Raw genomic sequence first — 16,642 nt, 5'->3', positions numbered from 1 at the left:
AGCCAACAGACAAAGAAATGTAATTAGATTAGAATGGAAAGTGAATAAAATACAATGGATTTCGCTGGGTTATCTGTGGGCAGAGCAGGTAAAATGAGTTTTTTTTCCATAACAGTTTAATAGGGTCAGCTCTCTTGGACACTGGGTGATCATCAGTCTCGTGTCACCCTCTTTCCCCTTTGTCAGCCCACCTTAATTAATGCCATTAAGACTGCAGAAGATGCTGCCTTTGTAGTTCCATACGAGCTAGCAATCAAGAGCCTGCTTACCAATGAAAAAAAGCTTCTGTTTTGTTGTGGGGAACACTCTGGACCCATCAAGACAAACAGTTTCCAGTATCCCTAGTGTGATTAAAAAAAATATGAAAGCAAGAATACAGTAGATTGAATATACTAAGTTTTCTGGAGGGCAGTTAGGTGGTACAGTGTATAGAGTACCCGTCTTGGAATCAGAAAGACTCAACTTCTTGAGTTCAAATCCAGCCTCAGACACTTACTAGCTATCTGACCCTGGGCAGGTCACTTAACCCTGTTTGCCTCAGTTTCCTCATGTGTAAAATGAGCTGGAGAAGGAAAAGGCAAACCAATCTAATGTCTTTGCAAAGCAAACCCCAAAAAGGATCACAAAGAGTGAGACACAACTGAAACAACTGGCAACAAAATTGCCCATCTGGCCCTATGTGAAAGATGTAGGAACTCTTGGAAAGTGCTAGTGGATTCTTCAAATTAAGGAAAACTTCCCAAAGGGAAGTAGGGACATTCCGTATTGTAGGCTTAGCAGAGCCCTAACTAGGGTGGGATAACTGGAGCTCTGGTCCAAGGCCAGAACACATAAAGCACCCACTAGGATCATGCTTCCCCCTCTTGCTCCTCCATTGTTATCTTCCATCAGAAGAGGTTTTCTGACCCACTGTGATCTGGAAAAAATTACAGGGCATAGGCAATACTGTGCCTTGTTTCCTTCACAACCATCAGTTCTGCCCCTTTCAGCCTTGCACTGCACAGTCGAATGCTGGCCTCATTCTGGCCACACTCAATCCCCTCCACCAAGGGCATCCCAGGTAAGTATCCTTCTTTTCTTCTACCTCACCCCTGCCCATGCTTGCAGTATTTAATTATGATCATAGGCATTAGATTATCTTTCAGAACTTGTGGAAATGAATGTACCACCCAACACCCCCCCCAAGCTATCTCTCTTAGATTTCCTATCCCCAAAGAGGCACTGAACAACTTCAGCACAGCTATGGGAGAGGGGACTTTCTCCCGGGTCCTCACATTTCTCTTTTTGTTATGATTTGCACAAAGCACTTTCCTCACCAAATCAAACCATGTAAAAAATTCTTATTAGGATTGTATACCCATTTTTCAGAATTTCATGAATCTCTTCTATGCTATATCATTTCACTAGGAGGAAAAGGGCGAAAGCAAAATTAAAATACTATATAAAAATAAGGAAATAAGAGATAAGGATGAAAATGATAACAAAAAAATGAAGAGATGAGATCGATGTGCTCATGTAAAATTAAGATTAAACTGAGAAATGATTGACATCATAATGTAGTAGAGAGATAGCAAGATTGGAGTCAGATGATCCAGATTTAAAACCTGGCTCTGCCATTTACAGTGTGAACTCACTGGGCAAGTCTCTTCAATATCTCTGTTCCTCAATTTCCTTACCTATAAAATGAGTTGGTAGCTGATTTCCAATGTACCTTTTTGCCCTCTATTGTTGATTCTATTAACTCAGACAGGTCAAGCTACTCAAACATCATCTAGGAAGTATCAGAACTGGTCCCTGAATGCAGTCTCCTGACCCAGACAAGATCAGAAGACCCGATCTCAAATTCTCAGTCCTCCACTTACAAGTTCTGTTAAAAGTCATTTTAATCACTCTGGGACTTGGCATACTTAAATCTGAAAGGAGAAGGTTGTTCCTGATAACCTGTGAATTCCCTTCTTGCTCAGGGTCTCAATTATCCAAGACAAGCTTAGAAAATGGGGTGGGGAAAGGCTGAGCATCATTCTCATTTAAGGTAAATCAATTTTTAATCAATCTATGAATCAAGAATTTATTAACTATTAAGGATTAGGGATACAAGACAAAAATCTATGGCTGCAAGTAGCATATATTCATGTGGGTGTGGGTGTGTAGCATTATGCATACATTAAACAAAATTAGTGAATACAAGGCAGTTATGTAAAGGAGTATAATAATTAAAATTAATAATATTTATATACCATTTTAAGGTTTGTAAAGCACTTGATAAATATTATTTCATTTTATCCTCACAAAATCCAAAGTAGGTCAGTGTTATTCTTTCCATTTTACAGATGGGGAAACTGAGGCAGCAAGAAGTCAAGTGATTTACCCAGTGTCACACAGTTAATAAGAATCTGAGGCAGGAATTGAACCTTCATCTTTGTGGTTGCAGGAACAGTGCTCTATCCCAAACACTAACAGAGGGATCAGGAAGCCCTTCATGTAGAAGTTGGTCCTTGAACTAAGTCTTGAAGGAAATCTAAGATTATAAGGAAGAAGATATTTCACAATCCTTCTGGTTCACCTCTCCCCTGTGGTCCTCTGATTACAAATCCAAGGCTCCTTTGGCCACATGCCTCCTTTCCCCTCCTTTGGATACTCTCCAGCTAGTGCGCTAGCTAAAATGTGAGCTAAAATTTGATACCAAAGACTAGTCTCCCAGTCATGGTCTGCTCATCTGGCCCTCAAGAGGACATGCCTGAATCTTCTATAGCTATGAGAGAAAAGGGAGAAAGTTTCCTGCTGTTTCTTCCAAGTCACCACTTTTTTTTCTCCTAAGAATCTGGAAAATAATTTATTCATAATATAATCAAGGAATATGATACAAGGGAAAGAGTGCTTGATCTGTAGTCAGAGGACCTAAGTTCAAATCCTGGATCCAACTCATTTAGCTTCTCTCAGTCTCAATTTCCTAATCTGTAAAATGAAAGACTGGAACTAAATCAGAAATGTCAAGCTTGGACTGCAAAACTCTCAAATCCTGAACCAGATTAAAGCATAATTGGGAAATGTTTGACAAAAATAAATAGAAATGCAACTAAGATAATGCTAATTTGTGGTTTTCTAACTCATTATATCTGGAGACAATGATCCATGTTTGAATTTGATACCACTGGACCAAATGACCACCAAAATCATTTGTAATTCTAGATTCATGAGACCATGAACTTTTATACTCCAAATCTGATTTCTTATGATATCTTTGGCAAGGTCCTTCTTGGTTGACTTATAAGTGACAGCATACCTTGTAGGTGATCCCATGTTTTCACCAATGAAATTCAAATTCTGGCAGATTTTACCAGGTTTACATCACTTGAGGAATGGGGTCATGTAAAGAACCCCAGAGAGTTTCATCAATAAAAGGCTGGGTGCTGGGTGAATTTTTTGTCATAGTACCTCATTAAGGAGCTAGAGTATTATGAAAGGGGTTTCAATGTGTGAAAATAGAGGACCTGACTCATTGAAGCAATGAGATTGCAGATTCCCTTTTTAAATGCAAGCTGTCCCAAAAGTCTTAGTCCAAGTGAACTGAATTGATGTATTTAATGAGTAATAATAAGGTATTAATAATTAAGGCATTTAATTAATAATTAATTAAGGTATTAATGATTAATAAATAGGGTATAGTTTCCTTGCCCTCTCCAATATGGTATGATGAATAAAATGTAGGATTTAGAATAAATAAAAAGATCTGGGTTAAAAATCTCACCATGGAAATTTACTAGCTTGTTGGTCCTGGGCAACTCATTCAATTCTCTGTAACTTAGTTTTCTCATATGTAAAATGAAGGAGTTTGGACTCAATTACCTCTAAGGTCCCTCCCAACTCTGTATCTATGACTCTCTGAGCTTCCGATTTAGGGTCTCAAGCGTAAAAGGGGCTTTTCACGTACATAAGTATCTGTTTGAGGGATTATGTTTTCATTTGGAAGAGTTTCCAAAATCAAGATGGTTGTAGGTTTACTTTACTTTGCCCTAGATAGACCACATGTGCAGTACAGTGTTTTTTTTTTTCACATCAGATGGCTATTTTGCTTCTCAGAGGTATATATCATTAAAAAAAAATTTAAAAATTTTAAATTCATGGAATTTTAGTTTTTGAGATAGAAGTGACCATAGAGGACATCAATTTCAACATTTTCATTTTATTATTGAGGAAACAGGAAAAATGAGGACACGTTCCCTTCCTGGGCCTCATTTTCCTCATTTGTAAAATGAACCAGCTGGACCTAATGGTGTTTGAAATACTTTCTAGCTCTTGCTGTACGATTAAAAGAAATTAAATTATAAAATTATTGTAATCTCTATTAGGAGAATACGTACTTATAGAGAAGAAGTCAGTGATTGCCTGAGGCTAGATTTGAACCCTGATCTTTACCTAGGTGCCCCAAGTACAACCGTTTCTCACTTATACTTTGTTGCATTTTTTCTCATTTTCTTGGTGACAGCCATTCACTCACAAGACTGATAATCAAAGGTTTAATATTCAAAAAATTTTGCTAAATAAAATCTTGATACTTCGTATGGGAAGAGGCAATGACTAGAAACTTCTCTTGAAGAGCCCTTGTAGCATGTTCTTTGAAGTGATGTATAGCACCTAAAGATATAGCACCTCTATAACTGAGGGTAAACATCTGTTTGCGTGGGGAAAAAAATGTTCCTCCATTAAAACTATTAATACCATGGATAAATGATATCATGTTTCCATGTCTAAAAGTTTGACCCAATGTTGCATTCCTCATATATACCTCATGATAGGGACCCAGCTTTATTGTCCACTGGAATCAACATGAGGAAATTCTGCTTGAAGAAAGGCTTTCACTTCCATGAAAGTCTGCTCAGAAACCCAGCCTATATAGTTGCAAATCTTTTTTTTTCCCCCCATGGGCCCAGTGATGGATTTTCTGTCCATTGTCTGAAGTCCAGCTTTGTTTATTTTAGCAAGAGTACTTACTAGCTTACTAGGTTGGCCACAGAAACATACAGTGTCACAGTGATCATTGGAAATAGACATTCTTAATAGTGTGTGTGTGTGTGTGTGTGTGTGAGAGAGAGAGACAGAGAGAGAGAGAGAAACTTACAGCAATGATGATGATGAAGATGATGACAACAATGCTAGTACTACTAGATTTGTCTTTAAGGTCTGCAAAGTGCTTTAGAAACTATTTCATTTGAGCCTCTCAAAGGTCCTGGGAGGCAGGTGCTATAATTAGCGCCATTTTACAGATGAGGAAAATGAGGCAAGTCAGGCCTACAGTCACACATCTAGTAAGTGTCTGAGGCTGGAAGGAACTATTTGTTGAGGGCCAAATTTGGAAAGTTGTGAGGGTGTGAAATTTGTGGCTCCTTATATGCGTTGAGATAAAAGGCCAAATCAGTTTAGCTTCTGAGGGCAACCTACAGTTCAGTTGAAATTCATTGTAACTTTACTCCCAAAGATTATTGTTTTAGAATCTCAGAGGAGAAATACACCTCACTGTCCATTCATGATGAGGGAGAAAACATCATTCATTCCTACACATTACCAGAGGAGAACAATCAGGGTTATAAATAATCATTGAGTGCGTGCTATATGAGATCTGGTTAAAAGAACTACGGATGTCTATCCTAGAGAAGAGAAGATTTAGGGGAGATAGAATTGCTATCTTTAAGCATTTAAATACAGTCATAGAGAGCAGGAGATAGGCTCATTCTGTTTGACCACAGATGTCAGGACTAAGAAAAATGGATAGAAATTATAAAGGGGCAGAATTATGCTTGATGGGGATCAGGGAAGAAACATGGAGGAGGGAGGGCTCTACAAATGATAGCTGTCCAACAGTGGAGTAGACTACTTAGAGATTTAGCAAGATCCTACTCCCAAGTGGAATCCTTTAAGTGAAGGTTAGGTGACCATTTCTCAGATATAGTCCAGATGGTATTGTATACTGATTGGACTTTTCATGAATCTTTAACTGTTTTGGTGTGTTTTTAGCAGTCTAGTAAAGATCTCAGACCTCTTCATGGAATAAAGTGTTGTTGTCTAAATAATTAATGACCATGGTAATGATGATAATGATGATCATTAGCATTTATATAATGCCTTAAAAATTTCAAACTACTCTAAAAATAACATCTTATCTATAAATTTATTTGCATTTTAATTGTAGGAAGTGCTCATTTTCAGTTAGACGTTAGTGAAAATTGATGTAATTTTTCTTCCTCTTTAAATTCATGAGCCTCTGAAATTTATCCACAGAGACCTGAGTAAGAACCCCTGGGTTAGATAGTCTTAAGATCCCTTTAACTCTGGCTAGCCTTGTTAGAGCTGCCCAGAAACAGACTGAGGTGCATCAGGTGATGCACTCATCTCAATGGAAAGCAAAGGCTGGATGATCACTTGCCAGATGCATTGCAGTGGACATTCTGTTTCAGTTATGACTTGGATTGAATGGTCACTGTGGTCTCTTCCCACTGTCAAATGCTCTGTCTGTGGAAGACTTCATTTTAAGAGTATACAAAAGTGCAACTTCGAGTTAGGTGTTTAAGTAAATCATAGAATTGGAGAAGAATACCCTAGAGACCATTGAGTCCAACTTTACCCAAAAGCAGTTCTTCATTCTAAAATTCCTAACAAGTCATCATCAAGTTTTTGGCTGAAGACTTTCCAGTGAAGCAGAATTCACTACCTCCTCTCAAGGCAGCTTATTAGATTTTTGTTCATCTCTACTTGCTAGGATGATGCCCCCATTATTCATTTTCTTCAAGGATGGCTAAGCATTATTCCTGTGGCTTACTTTTTTGTCTGTTATCATCATGCATTGAAAGCAAGGAATAATGTATGTACAGTTTATGTACACCATTAGTATCTATTCAATGTCATGAATTCTAAAAGAGGTCCTCCAATACATTGGGTGAACCTCTGCTAGAAAATTTGCAAGAAAAATGAACCAGAGAGCCTCCTTTGTTATTAGAGGACATTGCGAGGTGATGTATCCATGAAAGGAGGGATTACCTTGTTGGTATTATCAGAGATTTATTGGAAAACCTACTTTAGAGACAAGGGACATTCTGAGTGAGGTCCAGTGTTCAGATGATTTGTCCGATATCATACACTGTCAGTGGCAGAGTTGAGTAGAAACACAGACCTCTTGATCCCTCATCCTGGGGATCTTTTCTCTAGACCACGAAAATGTTTTACTGAAAAGAGACATAATATATTACTGGAAAAATCAGAGTAGTTCAATTCTGTCATACTTTCATTTTCTTTTCTTTTCTCATGGAAATAAACCGGGGAGATCTATGCAAACAGCCTTGTTAGTCCTTGATAAATGTTTAAAGATTCAGTTGGTGTGTTTCTGACATGCAGTTTATCATTTACCGGAATGAGAGAATCTGGACGCTCTGTGGTCTCTGATTCCACTGTACGATGCCTGGGCATGAGCATTAATGGAAGGCTTGCAGAGAGACTCCTTAGATTTACTAGGATACTTATTGTCCCTTAAATAAATAGCAATTAATACTAAAACATTTAATTAAGGTTTAAGAGCTGAAGGAGGAATTTATTTCTCCCATTGCCATTAAGCTTCCATAAATGTATTTTTAATTATGATTTAACAGTTGGCGATGACACCATCTTGTTGCTTTGATACTATCAGAAACACACTGTTGAAACGCTTAGAATGTGCCTATGCCTCACCTGTCTTTCACATTCCCCCTTGTGTAGCACTCTTAGATGAATTCCATTTACGGTCAGACTAGGTTTTTTTTTTTTTAATCCATCACTGGTATCAGCCTTGTGGAAAGGCAAAAGGGATCTTGAATAACCACCAGGAGCCCGTGGGTAAGGGGAGGAAAGGATTTCAATTGTTATTCTGCATATAAATGCTTCTTTAGAGGGAGTTAGGTGACTCAGTGTGTAGAGCACTGGGCCTTGAGTCAGCATGACCCGAGTTTGAATCTGCCCTCAGACACTTAGCAGCTGTGTAACTCTGGGCAACTCACTTATCCTTGCTTGCTTCAGTTTACTCATCTGTAAAATAAGCTGGAGAAAAAAAATAATGGCAGATTACTTTTGCCAAGAAAACCCCAAATGGGGTCATAGAGATACAGGCACACCTGAAGTGACTTAACAATAACAACAAATATAAATACTTAACTCAACTTCCCACTGGTTTTCATAGACTTTTAAACCTTCAGCTCTCTTCCTCTCATTATATACAGTCCATTCAGTGACAAGTCTGGAGATGGAAAACCTAGAAACACAGAACCAGAGTTCAAAGGGAACTTGGAGGCCATCTCATCCAATTCCCTCATTTTACAGATGAGGAAACTGAGGTTCAGAGAAATTAAGTTATTTTCCTAAAGGCACATAGGAAATACAGGAATGAAATGTTAACTAACTCATGGTCTACTGACTCTAAATACAATGACTATTCTTACTGTGTCAAAGAGACTTGAGTTCTCCAAGGTTGTCCAAGTACTTAAGTGAAGATCTGGGAGCCCCAACGAGATCTGCTTAGCACAGCATTTTCTGACTCAAAGAGATATTATCAAATGAGGGGTTATTTGGTTGGTTGGTTTTTTGTCATTTTATCAGAGTAGGAAACTTCAGTCAGAAATCTGCCTCCACTAATTCTGACAAGTTGCTCTCCTCTGAAGGCCAGAAACTATGCACTTAACTTGGGGTTGACTGGCTAGATGCCTTCTTTCCTTCCTTCCTTCCTTCCTTCCTTCCTTCCTTCCTTCCTTCCTTCCTTCCTTCCTTCCTTCCTTCCTTCCTTCCTTCCTTCCTTCCTTCCTTCCTCCCTTCTTCCCTCCATCCCTCTCTCTCTTTCTTAAAACCTGACTTTAAAAAACTTTCTAAAAACTGACTTTAGTCAGTTCACTCTGAAGCTCATAGATTGAACCACAATAGTTCCCTGCCCAAGCTCCACTTAATGGCCATATTTTGGCTACTCCTGCCTTCCAGGGAATGTCAATGGTAACTGTTTCTCTTTGGAACAGCAAACCTCAGGGTCTTCCCCTCTCTGCTTGATTTTTTTTTTCTTTTTTCTAATTAAAGGGTCTATCCCTTGACTCACTTCTTAAAGATGTCTATTCACTGAATGGGCATTACTTCACTCTTAGTACTTGAAAAGGCCTTAGTCTAAAAGGGTCAGGGTGTCCCATTACATCCTCAGGTCATCTCCAGTTATCTTAATGAATATCTGGCCACTGGACCCAGATGGCTGTGGTTGAGAAAGTGAGTCTGGTGACCTTGCACAGCATTCCCTCACTCATAGGTCCTTTCTCTACTAGGAAGCCAGGCTGTACTGTGGCTGGAGTGCTAGGCCTGGAGTAAAGAATACCTGAGTTCAAATCTAGTTTCAGCCATTTATTTACTGTGTTACCCTGGGCAAATCACTTAGCCTCACTTTTCTCATCTGTAAAATGGGCATAATAGCAGCTCTATCACAAAGTCATTGTGAGGACCAAGTGAGATAATATTTAAAGCACATTTCCTGGCACATAATCAATACTTAAAAATATGTATTCCCTTAAATTAAAACACATTGTTTGACACATAGCAAGTACTTAAAATATTTATTTCTCTTCTTCCCTTCTTCCTTCCTTCCTTCATTTTTCCTTCCCTCCTTCCTTCCTTCCTTTCTTTCTTCCTTCCTTCCTTCCTCCCTTCCTTCCTTCCTCCCTTCCTTCCTTCCTTCCTTCCTTCCTTCCTTCCTTCCTTCCTTCCTTCCTTCTTTCCCTTTCTCTCCTTCTCCTTGTCCTTGTCATCCTTTTCCTCATCTTTGTTGTCATCCTTGTTGATGTTGTCATCTCCCCCTCCTCCTTTCCATCTCCCTTCCTCCTTCTCTCTTTCTTAAACATCTCTCTCTCTCTCTCTCTCTCTCTCTCTCTCTCTCTCTCTCTCTCTCTCTCTCTCTCTGTCTGTCTCCATTGCAAGAACTCTGTCCCACATACAAGGTGCCAAGTTATCTGTAACTTGATTTTCTCCATCCTTAAGAAGCTAACCTGGAGACTGAACTTCAGCCTTTCTTTAAGGACAAGTATAAGCTCAGCTTTTAAGCTGTAGGTTGCCTTCAAGGTCATATAGTTTCATTTTAGAGAGGAGGAAATTGCTCCCTAGGGAGGTGAACCATTTAATTTGTCACAGGCCACATTGGTAGTAACTAGTAGAACTGGGATTTGAAAATAAGTCCCTGCATTCTAAATCTAGAATAGTTCCCACTCCCCTCATTTTAGCAGATGAGAAAACTAAAGACCAGTGAGTGGGAGGGACTTGCTTAGAGTTATACTGGTACTAAATATCAAGGGTGGGAATGTAACCCAGGGTCCCTACCTCAGGAATGGCAGATACCTCCTGGTTCCAGGCCAGGATTTCTCCCCATTATGACATAAGATAGTTGGAGAGCCAGAGAAGGAGCCATATTCCAACTCAGTGGTTCCTGGCTCTGTTTACCGGCAGTTTAGCAAATATTGAATGATAGACATTGAACTTGTCTTAAATAATGGAGTACAATGGAGAACAAGGGGTACATACTAAGCAGGAAGGAAGGGCGAAGATTGAAGTCAAGTTCATTTTCAGTCATTTGTATATTGCTGTTTCTGAATCACCACAGAAATAGGGAGACTGGGAATGCTGGATTATCTTGTCTGCCATTGGAATGGTTATAGTGGTTAGGTTTCAGAACTGGACTAGACCTTCTGATGCTAACAGCTGCAGCAACAGCAACGTCAGCAAAACTACAGATCCAGACCTTAGAACAGAGAGATGCTGGGCCTGGAAGGGACCTTTAAACATAACATATAAGAGGAAGTAGAAAGTTTAGAGTGTAGACTACCAGAACTGAGAGGCACCTTAGAAACTCAAGCTTCAGAACTGGAATAGACTTTGGAGCACAGAATCTAGAAGCTGGGAGACTACGTTAGAAAACAGAATGTCAGAAGGGAAGAGAATGAAAAATGTGTATATCACTTCGTATGTGTCAAGCACTGTACTAAACACTTTTTAAATATTATTTCATTTGATCTCACAACAACCCTGTTAGTAAATGTTGTTTTTATTCCTATTTTATGATTGGAGAAACTGAGGCAAAGGTAAATGCCTTACCCAGGGTCACATAGCTAGTAAGTGACTCAGGTTGGATTTGAACTCAAATCTTTCTGACTCTGGGTCCAGCACTGTATTCACTGTGCCAATTAGATGCCTCAACTGGAAGGGACCTTAAGATGTAAAATGCCAGGGGGAAAAAACAGACCTAAGAACATAGAATTTCTGACAGAGACCTTAGAACACAGAATATCAGAGGTGATATGGACCATAGAGGTCATTTAGGCCAACCTCTTCATTTTTAAGATAGATTTAAAATTATATTGTCCAGGGAAAGGATGAGATGTGTACAAAATCATATATGTAGTGGTAGAACTGGGACTTCAACTCAGGTCCTGTAACTCCTAATCTGTTTCTTTTGTTTCCAATAACTTTAAGCAGTGGGTGGCCCCATTTGGAGTAATCTTATCAAGCACAGGACACATGATTGTACAGGACTGGCCAGATCCAGAACTGAGGCAGGCATTCCAGATGTTATAAGCATGTAAATCCAGGCTCAACTCTCCATTCAACAGTCATGCTAGGATAAGACATTCCCCTTTGGTGCCTCCATCACTTCACTTTTTAATGTATCAGGGAACATGTTAGTGGGTTATCCTGACCCTTTACAATAAACATTCTAGCTCTTTACCTTCCCCAACAACAACAAAAAAAAACATCTTTATGCCTGGTTGTAGATGACACTTTCTTCACCACAAATTAGAGAAAGTCCACAGACTTTACTGGGTGTTTAGGTTGGTAGATAGCTTGCTGTAATCCCATGAGGCAAGCAAGCATAAACCAATCAAAAGGAAATAGAATAAAGATTTATATAGAATAAACCAATAGGTTACAACTTTAAAATGATAACATATGGGGATCTGAAGCAAGTGCTTTTTAGAGACCAAAGTCTAGGAAGAAAGAGTACTTCATTGAAAGGCAAGTCAATTAGTTTGAATATGAGAGGTCTTTGATTGCACAGGGTGGAGCCTGAGGAAACAATTCACTTTTGTCAATCCAAGAAGGCTTCCTGGTGGGAGTGCCACTTCAGGATCTCCTTAAAGGATAAATACAAGGCAAAAAAAAAAGTATTAAACCACAAGCTTTAAAAACAATCCCTATTCTGACTTGCTCTTCCCACCAACCTCAGAATTCTGTTAATTTCTTCTCCACAAACCCGCACTGGAAATCTGACCCTGGGGCGGCTAGGTGGCGCAGTGAATAGAGCACTGGCCCTGGAGTCAGGAGGACCTGAGTTCAGATGTGGTCTCAGACACAACACAAATCTAGCCATGTAACCTTGGGCAAGTCACTTAACCCCAGTTGCCTTCTAAAAAAAAGGAAAAAGAAATCTAACCCTAAGTCATTGTGGTACCCCATTAAACCTACCTAGGGTCTATCCCAAGCATTTCTTTGTGGTAGAGGTGAGTATTTGTTGGTCTATTAAAACAATGGCATCAACTTGAATTAAAAAGAGAAAAACCTTCATACTATTCAGACTTCCACACCACTGGCTTACTTTGCTTCATTTAGGGATTATTGTGCTTTTCTGCCTGTGTTCCTGATTTTATTACTAGATGAGTAGATGTTTCAACATCACTATTTTCTTTTATCCGTCTTTCTGAGTATATGGTAGGTAAGGGAGGCCAAGTAAAAGCCATTTCAACCAAGAGGAGGTGCACAATAAAAGAAAAAAAAATGAATCCTGAGGGATGTTATTATAATCTCATCAGCACTGAGTGTGGGGAGCAAGTGCTATGGAGCTTTGGCCTTGATAATTTGGTTGATCTAGTATATTTCAGGGAATCTCATCTTTACTGGTCTGTCTATGGTGACTTGGTAGGAAATATTCAAGAATTCTATCCTTTGCTGTCCCTCAACTTTCGGATTCTCATTCTGAGTCCCCAGATGTAGTAGCTTTCAGTCCCTCCCTTCCTTTTTTTTCCCCCCTGAGGTATATAGTCTAGAGGTTATGAGCTGAATATACTTTTCCAGTCCTTTAAAAACATCTGTGGTTGCCAACTGACCTGACCCAGACATATTTGTGATTCCAATGCTCTTCTCTTCAGCAAGATCACCTCTCAGAGAGATACAGGGGATGAGTTTTCTAATGTAAGTCATTAATCTCTCCCAAGTCCTAGGCTTCAGGAAAGTCACAGATGACTGGATGGTAAAAATGGACTCAGTTTCCAAACAGACATACAGAGAATCTAGAAATGGTCTGCCCTTCATGGGAGATGGTGAATATCAAGGAGAGGAAAATTATAAAGAGGGCTAATATACAGCAGGCAAATGGCATGGCATTCACATTGGATACAATAATTAATGAAATAATATCAACAGTGTTTCTGAGCACTCTTTCGTACCCAAATTTAGGTCTCTGAAGTTAAAGCTAGAGTTACTGTTATTCACATATGCTGAGGCTAAGATTTCATGCCAGTTGACTTGCAAGGCATTCACATTTCTTTTGAGAGCTAGTTAACTATTTTTGAGCACAGGGAGTTAACACATAAAAACCTGTGAAAAAGTGGGGTCTAAAAGCAGGGAAGAAAAATTGGGGGGGGTAGAATATGGGAGAGTGAGGCTGAGATAACAGGTCCAGGATCATACAGAAATGAAACAATGCAATTCAACAAACATGTGTTAAGCATTTAATATGTGTAAGTCACTGTTCCAGGTGCTTGTTATGTAAAGAAAAAAAAATTAATTCCTTCCCTCAGAGAACTTATATTCTACTGAGGCGAGAATGGGGGAGATATAGCATATTAACAGATCAATACATAAAATGTATAGACAGGGTAAACAGAATGAAATTTCAATGCTAATAATTGATCCAGAAAAGGAAAAGCAAGAGATGGCAACTAAAACTGTTAATAGCACAGTAGAAGCAACTTGAGGGCAAGAATTGCTTTGTTTTACTTTGTTTCCAAACTACCTAAAACAGTGTCCTACAGTAGATGACAGGTCTTTAATGTTGATTGAATTGAAATGACTTGAACAGACAGGTCTGTCCTTTCACCTTCTGCCATTTAATCTCTGTGTTATTTTCTTTCCATGCAGGATTCCGTTGGTGAACCTGTAAAAAAAACAAAAAAACAAAAAACAAAAAAAAGAAAAAAAAATCAAAAAATGAAAAAAACAACAACAAAAAAACCCCAACAAAAAGCCCTAAGACTAAAAATAGGGGCAAGTGTCCCCAAACCTACCATTTCTGTTTGCCAGTGGAGAACTCATGGAGCAGAACTCTATAGGCCAAATATATTTTTATAAAAAAAAATGAACGTGCCTATAGGCAACCTTCATTGTCCCCAAGGAATTTTATTGGGGGAAAAGAAGAGAAAAGTTTCCAGAAATAAAGGGGAAAAAAGATTCCCTGAAGACATAAGGAGGAAAAGGAGACCAAGTACAGAGGACAAGATGGACCGCCTGGATATATGGATTTGGACAATGATTCTGAACCTGTGCCAATAACACCATTACGTGCCATGTACTGAGCTGAAAGATTTTGTTTCAAACACGAAGCTAAGTTAATTACACATAGAAATATTACAGAAAACAGGGTTGGGGGTTTCTCTTCTGAGACAGTCAATATTTCTGGTTAATATACATATATAAATATATAAATACATACACAGACACACACACACAAAGACACCTTTTTGTACTGTAGCAATTTTTGAAGCTCTTAAATGTTCCTTTTTAAAGAAAAATGTGTCATGGGTTACAGAATCTGATTTATTTAACATGCTTAGTATGGACTAAATAAACTGGTGTTTTTTACTTCGGCAGCTTGCCTCTCCAACATATATCTATATACATATATATTCACACAAACATAAATATATATGACCATTTAGAAACATTTCCACTAGTGAGCAGTATTCTTCTAAAGACCATTGTTCTATCACCATCAACCCCAGGGGTTTCAAGCCTTAGTCAACACTCTGGAGCACTCATCATAAATGTGTTCTCTTACCAGTGGCCACTGTCTAATGCTTCTACTTTAGATGAGAAGGGGAGTGTCCTGGTTCTATTTTTGTTATTGTAGTTATTTGGTTTGAATCATTTGGTTGTTTAAAGATACTACCTAAGAGCCAGAGGCACATTTTTATTTTATTAATTTATGTATTTATTTGGTGACTGGCTGTTCCTGAAGAGGACTATATGGGTAGGATAATGGTGAAGGGACTGGGGTATGTGCCATGGATCCTTGGAGCCTATCAGTGTGGCATAAAGACAGAATGATGAGTGAGTCTCAAAATTAAAAGCATTTATACATGTGTATTTGCGTGTATGCATGTATGTGTGTCTAGAGCTATTCTAAATAAGATGGGTCAGCTTCAGGACATGGTGCATTCCCAATTGGAGGTCTTCAAGGAAAGGCTGAATGACAGGTATGTCATGGAGGAAATGCTTTTTTCAGTTATAACTTGGTTTAGATGACTGCCAATGTCCAATCTAACTATAAAATTCTGTAACTGTGCATGCATGTGTGTGTATGAATGTGTGTGAAGTGCTCAGAACAAGTTGTTCATTTCATTCTATCTGGAAATCACAACAATTTCATTCTAACTTGACCTAGGAAGTTCACACTTTAACAGTGAATGGGCATCTCCAGCCTTCCCAGATTCCACCTCAAGCATTCCTCTAAATTAGACTTATACTGATAAAAGTTGATGTCGACTGAGGCTAAGTTTCAATCTACATCATGGGTCTGAACTTCCTTTCCTTAATACTGTAAGAATAATTCTATTTATTATTGTTTATAAATCCAGAATTGCTTCACTGGGGTCAATACCCAGAAAATCCTATCACCATTCTGGGTCAATGTAAACACAAACCGAACACTGTAATCCATAGCCACATCCATGCACCACTACCAAATATAATCCACACCAAATCTGCCAATACACCAAAGGAATGGATGGAATGGATGCTCTCAGTGAGGGTCACCTGCTTGGTGCCTTGGCACCATGCAGAGAATAATATCATCGTTCACACAAGTTGTTGAATGAATGTCAGGAGTAGAAATCCTGACCCTGTAGTCACATGTTCAGTCATGGAAGTGGGATGTACTGTGAATGTACCATCCACAGCCTCCCTTTGGTCTGTCTTGGGGCTAAGTGCAAGTATTTGTCAGAAGGTTGATCAAACCCAAGGTTGAAATTTTGTTTCAAGATACAGTTTCAGATTGCGGAACAGTATTTTTTGTTTTTGTTTTTGTGGGAAGCTAACTGGTCCCTGTGGGGATTAATCCTGTGACCTTTTTCTCATTAACACTGTGTTTCAACCAACTGAGATGAATACACCCAGTAATACAAATATATCATTGGCTGGATAGGAAACCATTCTTTCCATTTTTTTTTTTTGCCTAAACAAGTGAGGCATAAATACAGATAAATACCTTTAAGCAGGGAGATTCTCACCTACAAACAAGTGTAAACTTGAAGAGTGAACTTTTTCCATATTTAGAAATGGGGGAAGAAGAGAGAGACTTTTCAGAAAGACTTTTGTAGCAGCTTCTTTGCTTGGT

At 38.8% G+C, this 16,642-nt stretch overlaps 1 protein-coding gene across 2 annotated transcripts in view; it reads left to right on the top strand.

Annotated features, from left to right (window-relative positions):
* AJAP1 (adherens junctions associated protein 1) overlaps positions 1-15,701 on the top strand; it is a 269,873-nt gene extending 254,172 nt beyond the window's left edge. For both annotated transcript variants that reach the window (XR_011166511.1, XM_069078371.1), the window contains one exon: positions 14,170-15,701. Coding sequence is in view for 1 of the 2 variants with exons in the window: in XM_069078371.1 (XP_068934472.1) it covers positions 14,170-14,191 (22 nt within the window). In the remaining variant the exon portion in view is untranslated. The remainder of the gene's footprint in view (positions 1-14,169) is intronic.
* Positions 15,702-16,642: the final 941 nt, after the last annotated feature.

Source organism: Petaurus breviceps, unplaced genomic scaffold (genome assembly GCF_028583685.1).
Source record: "Petaurus breviceps papuanus isolate PSGF00001 unplaced genomic scaffold, PetGlider_PUasm1.0 91041, whole genome shotgun sequence".
Classification (NCBI taxonomy): Eukaryota; Metazoa; Chordata; class Mammalia; order Diprotodontia; family Petauridae; genus Petaurus; species Petaurus breviceps.
Note: the sequence above shows the minus strand (reverse complement) of the source record. Positions and strands in the feature narration are given on the sequence as shown.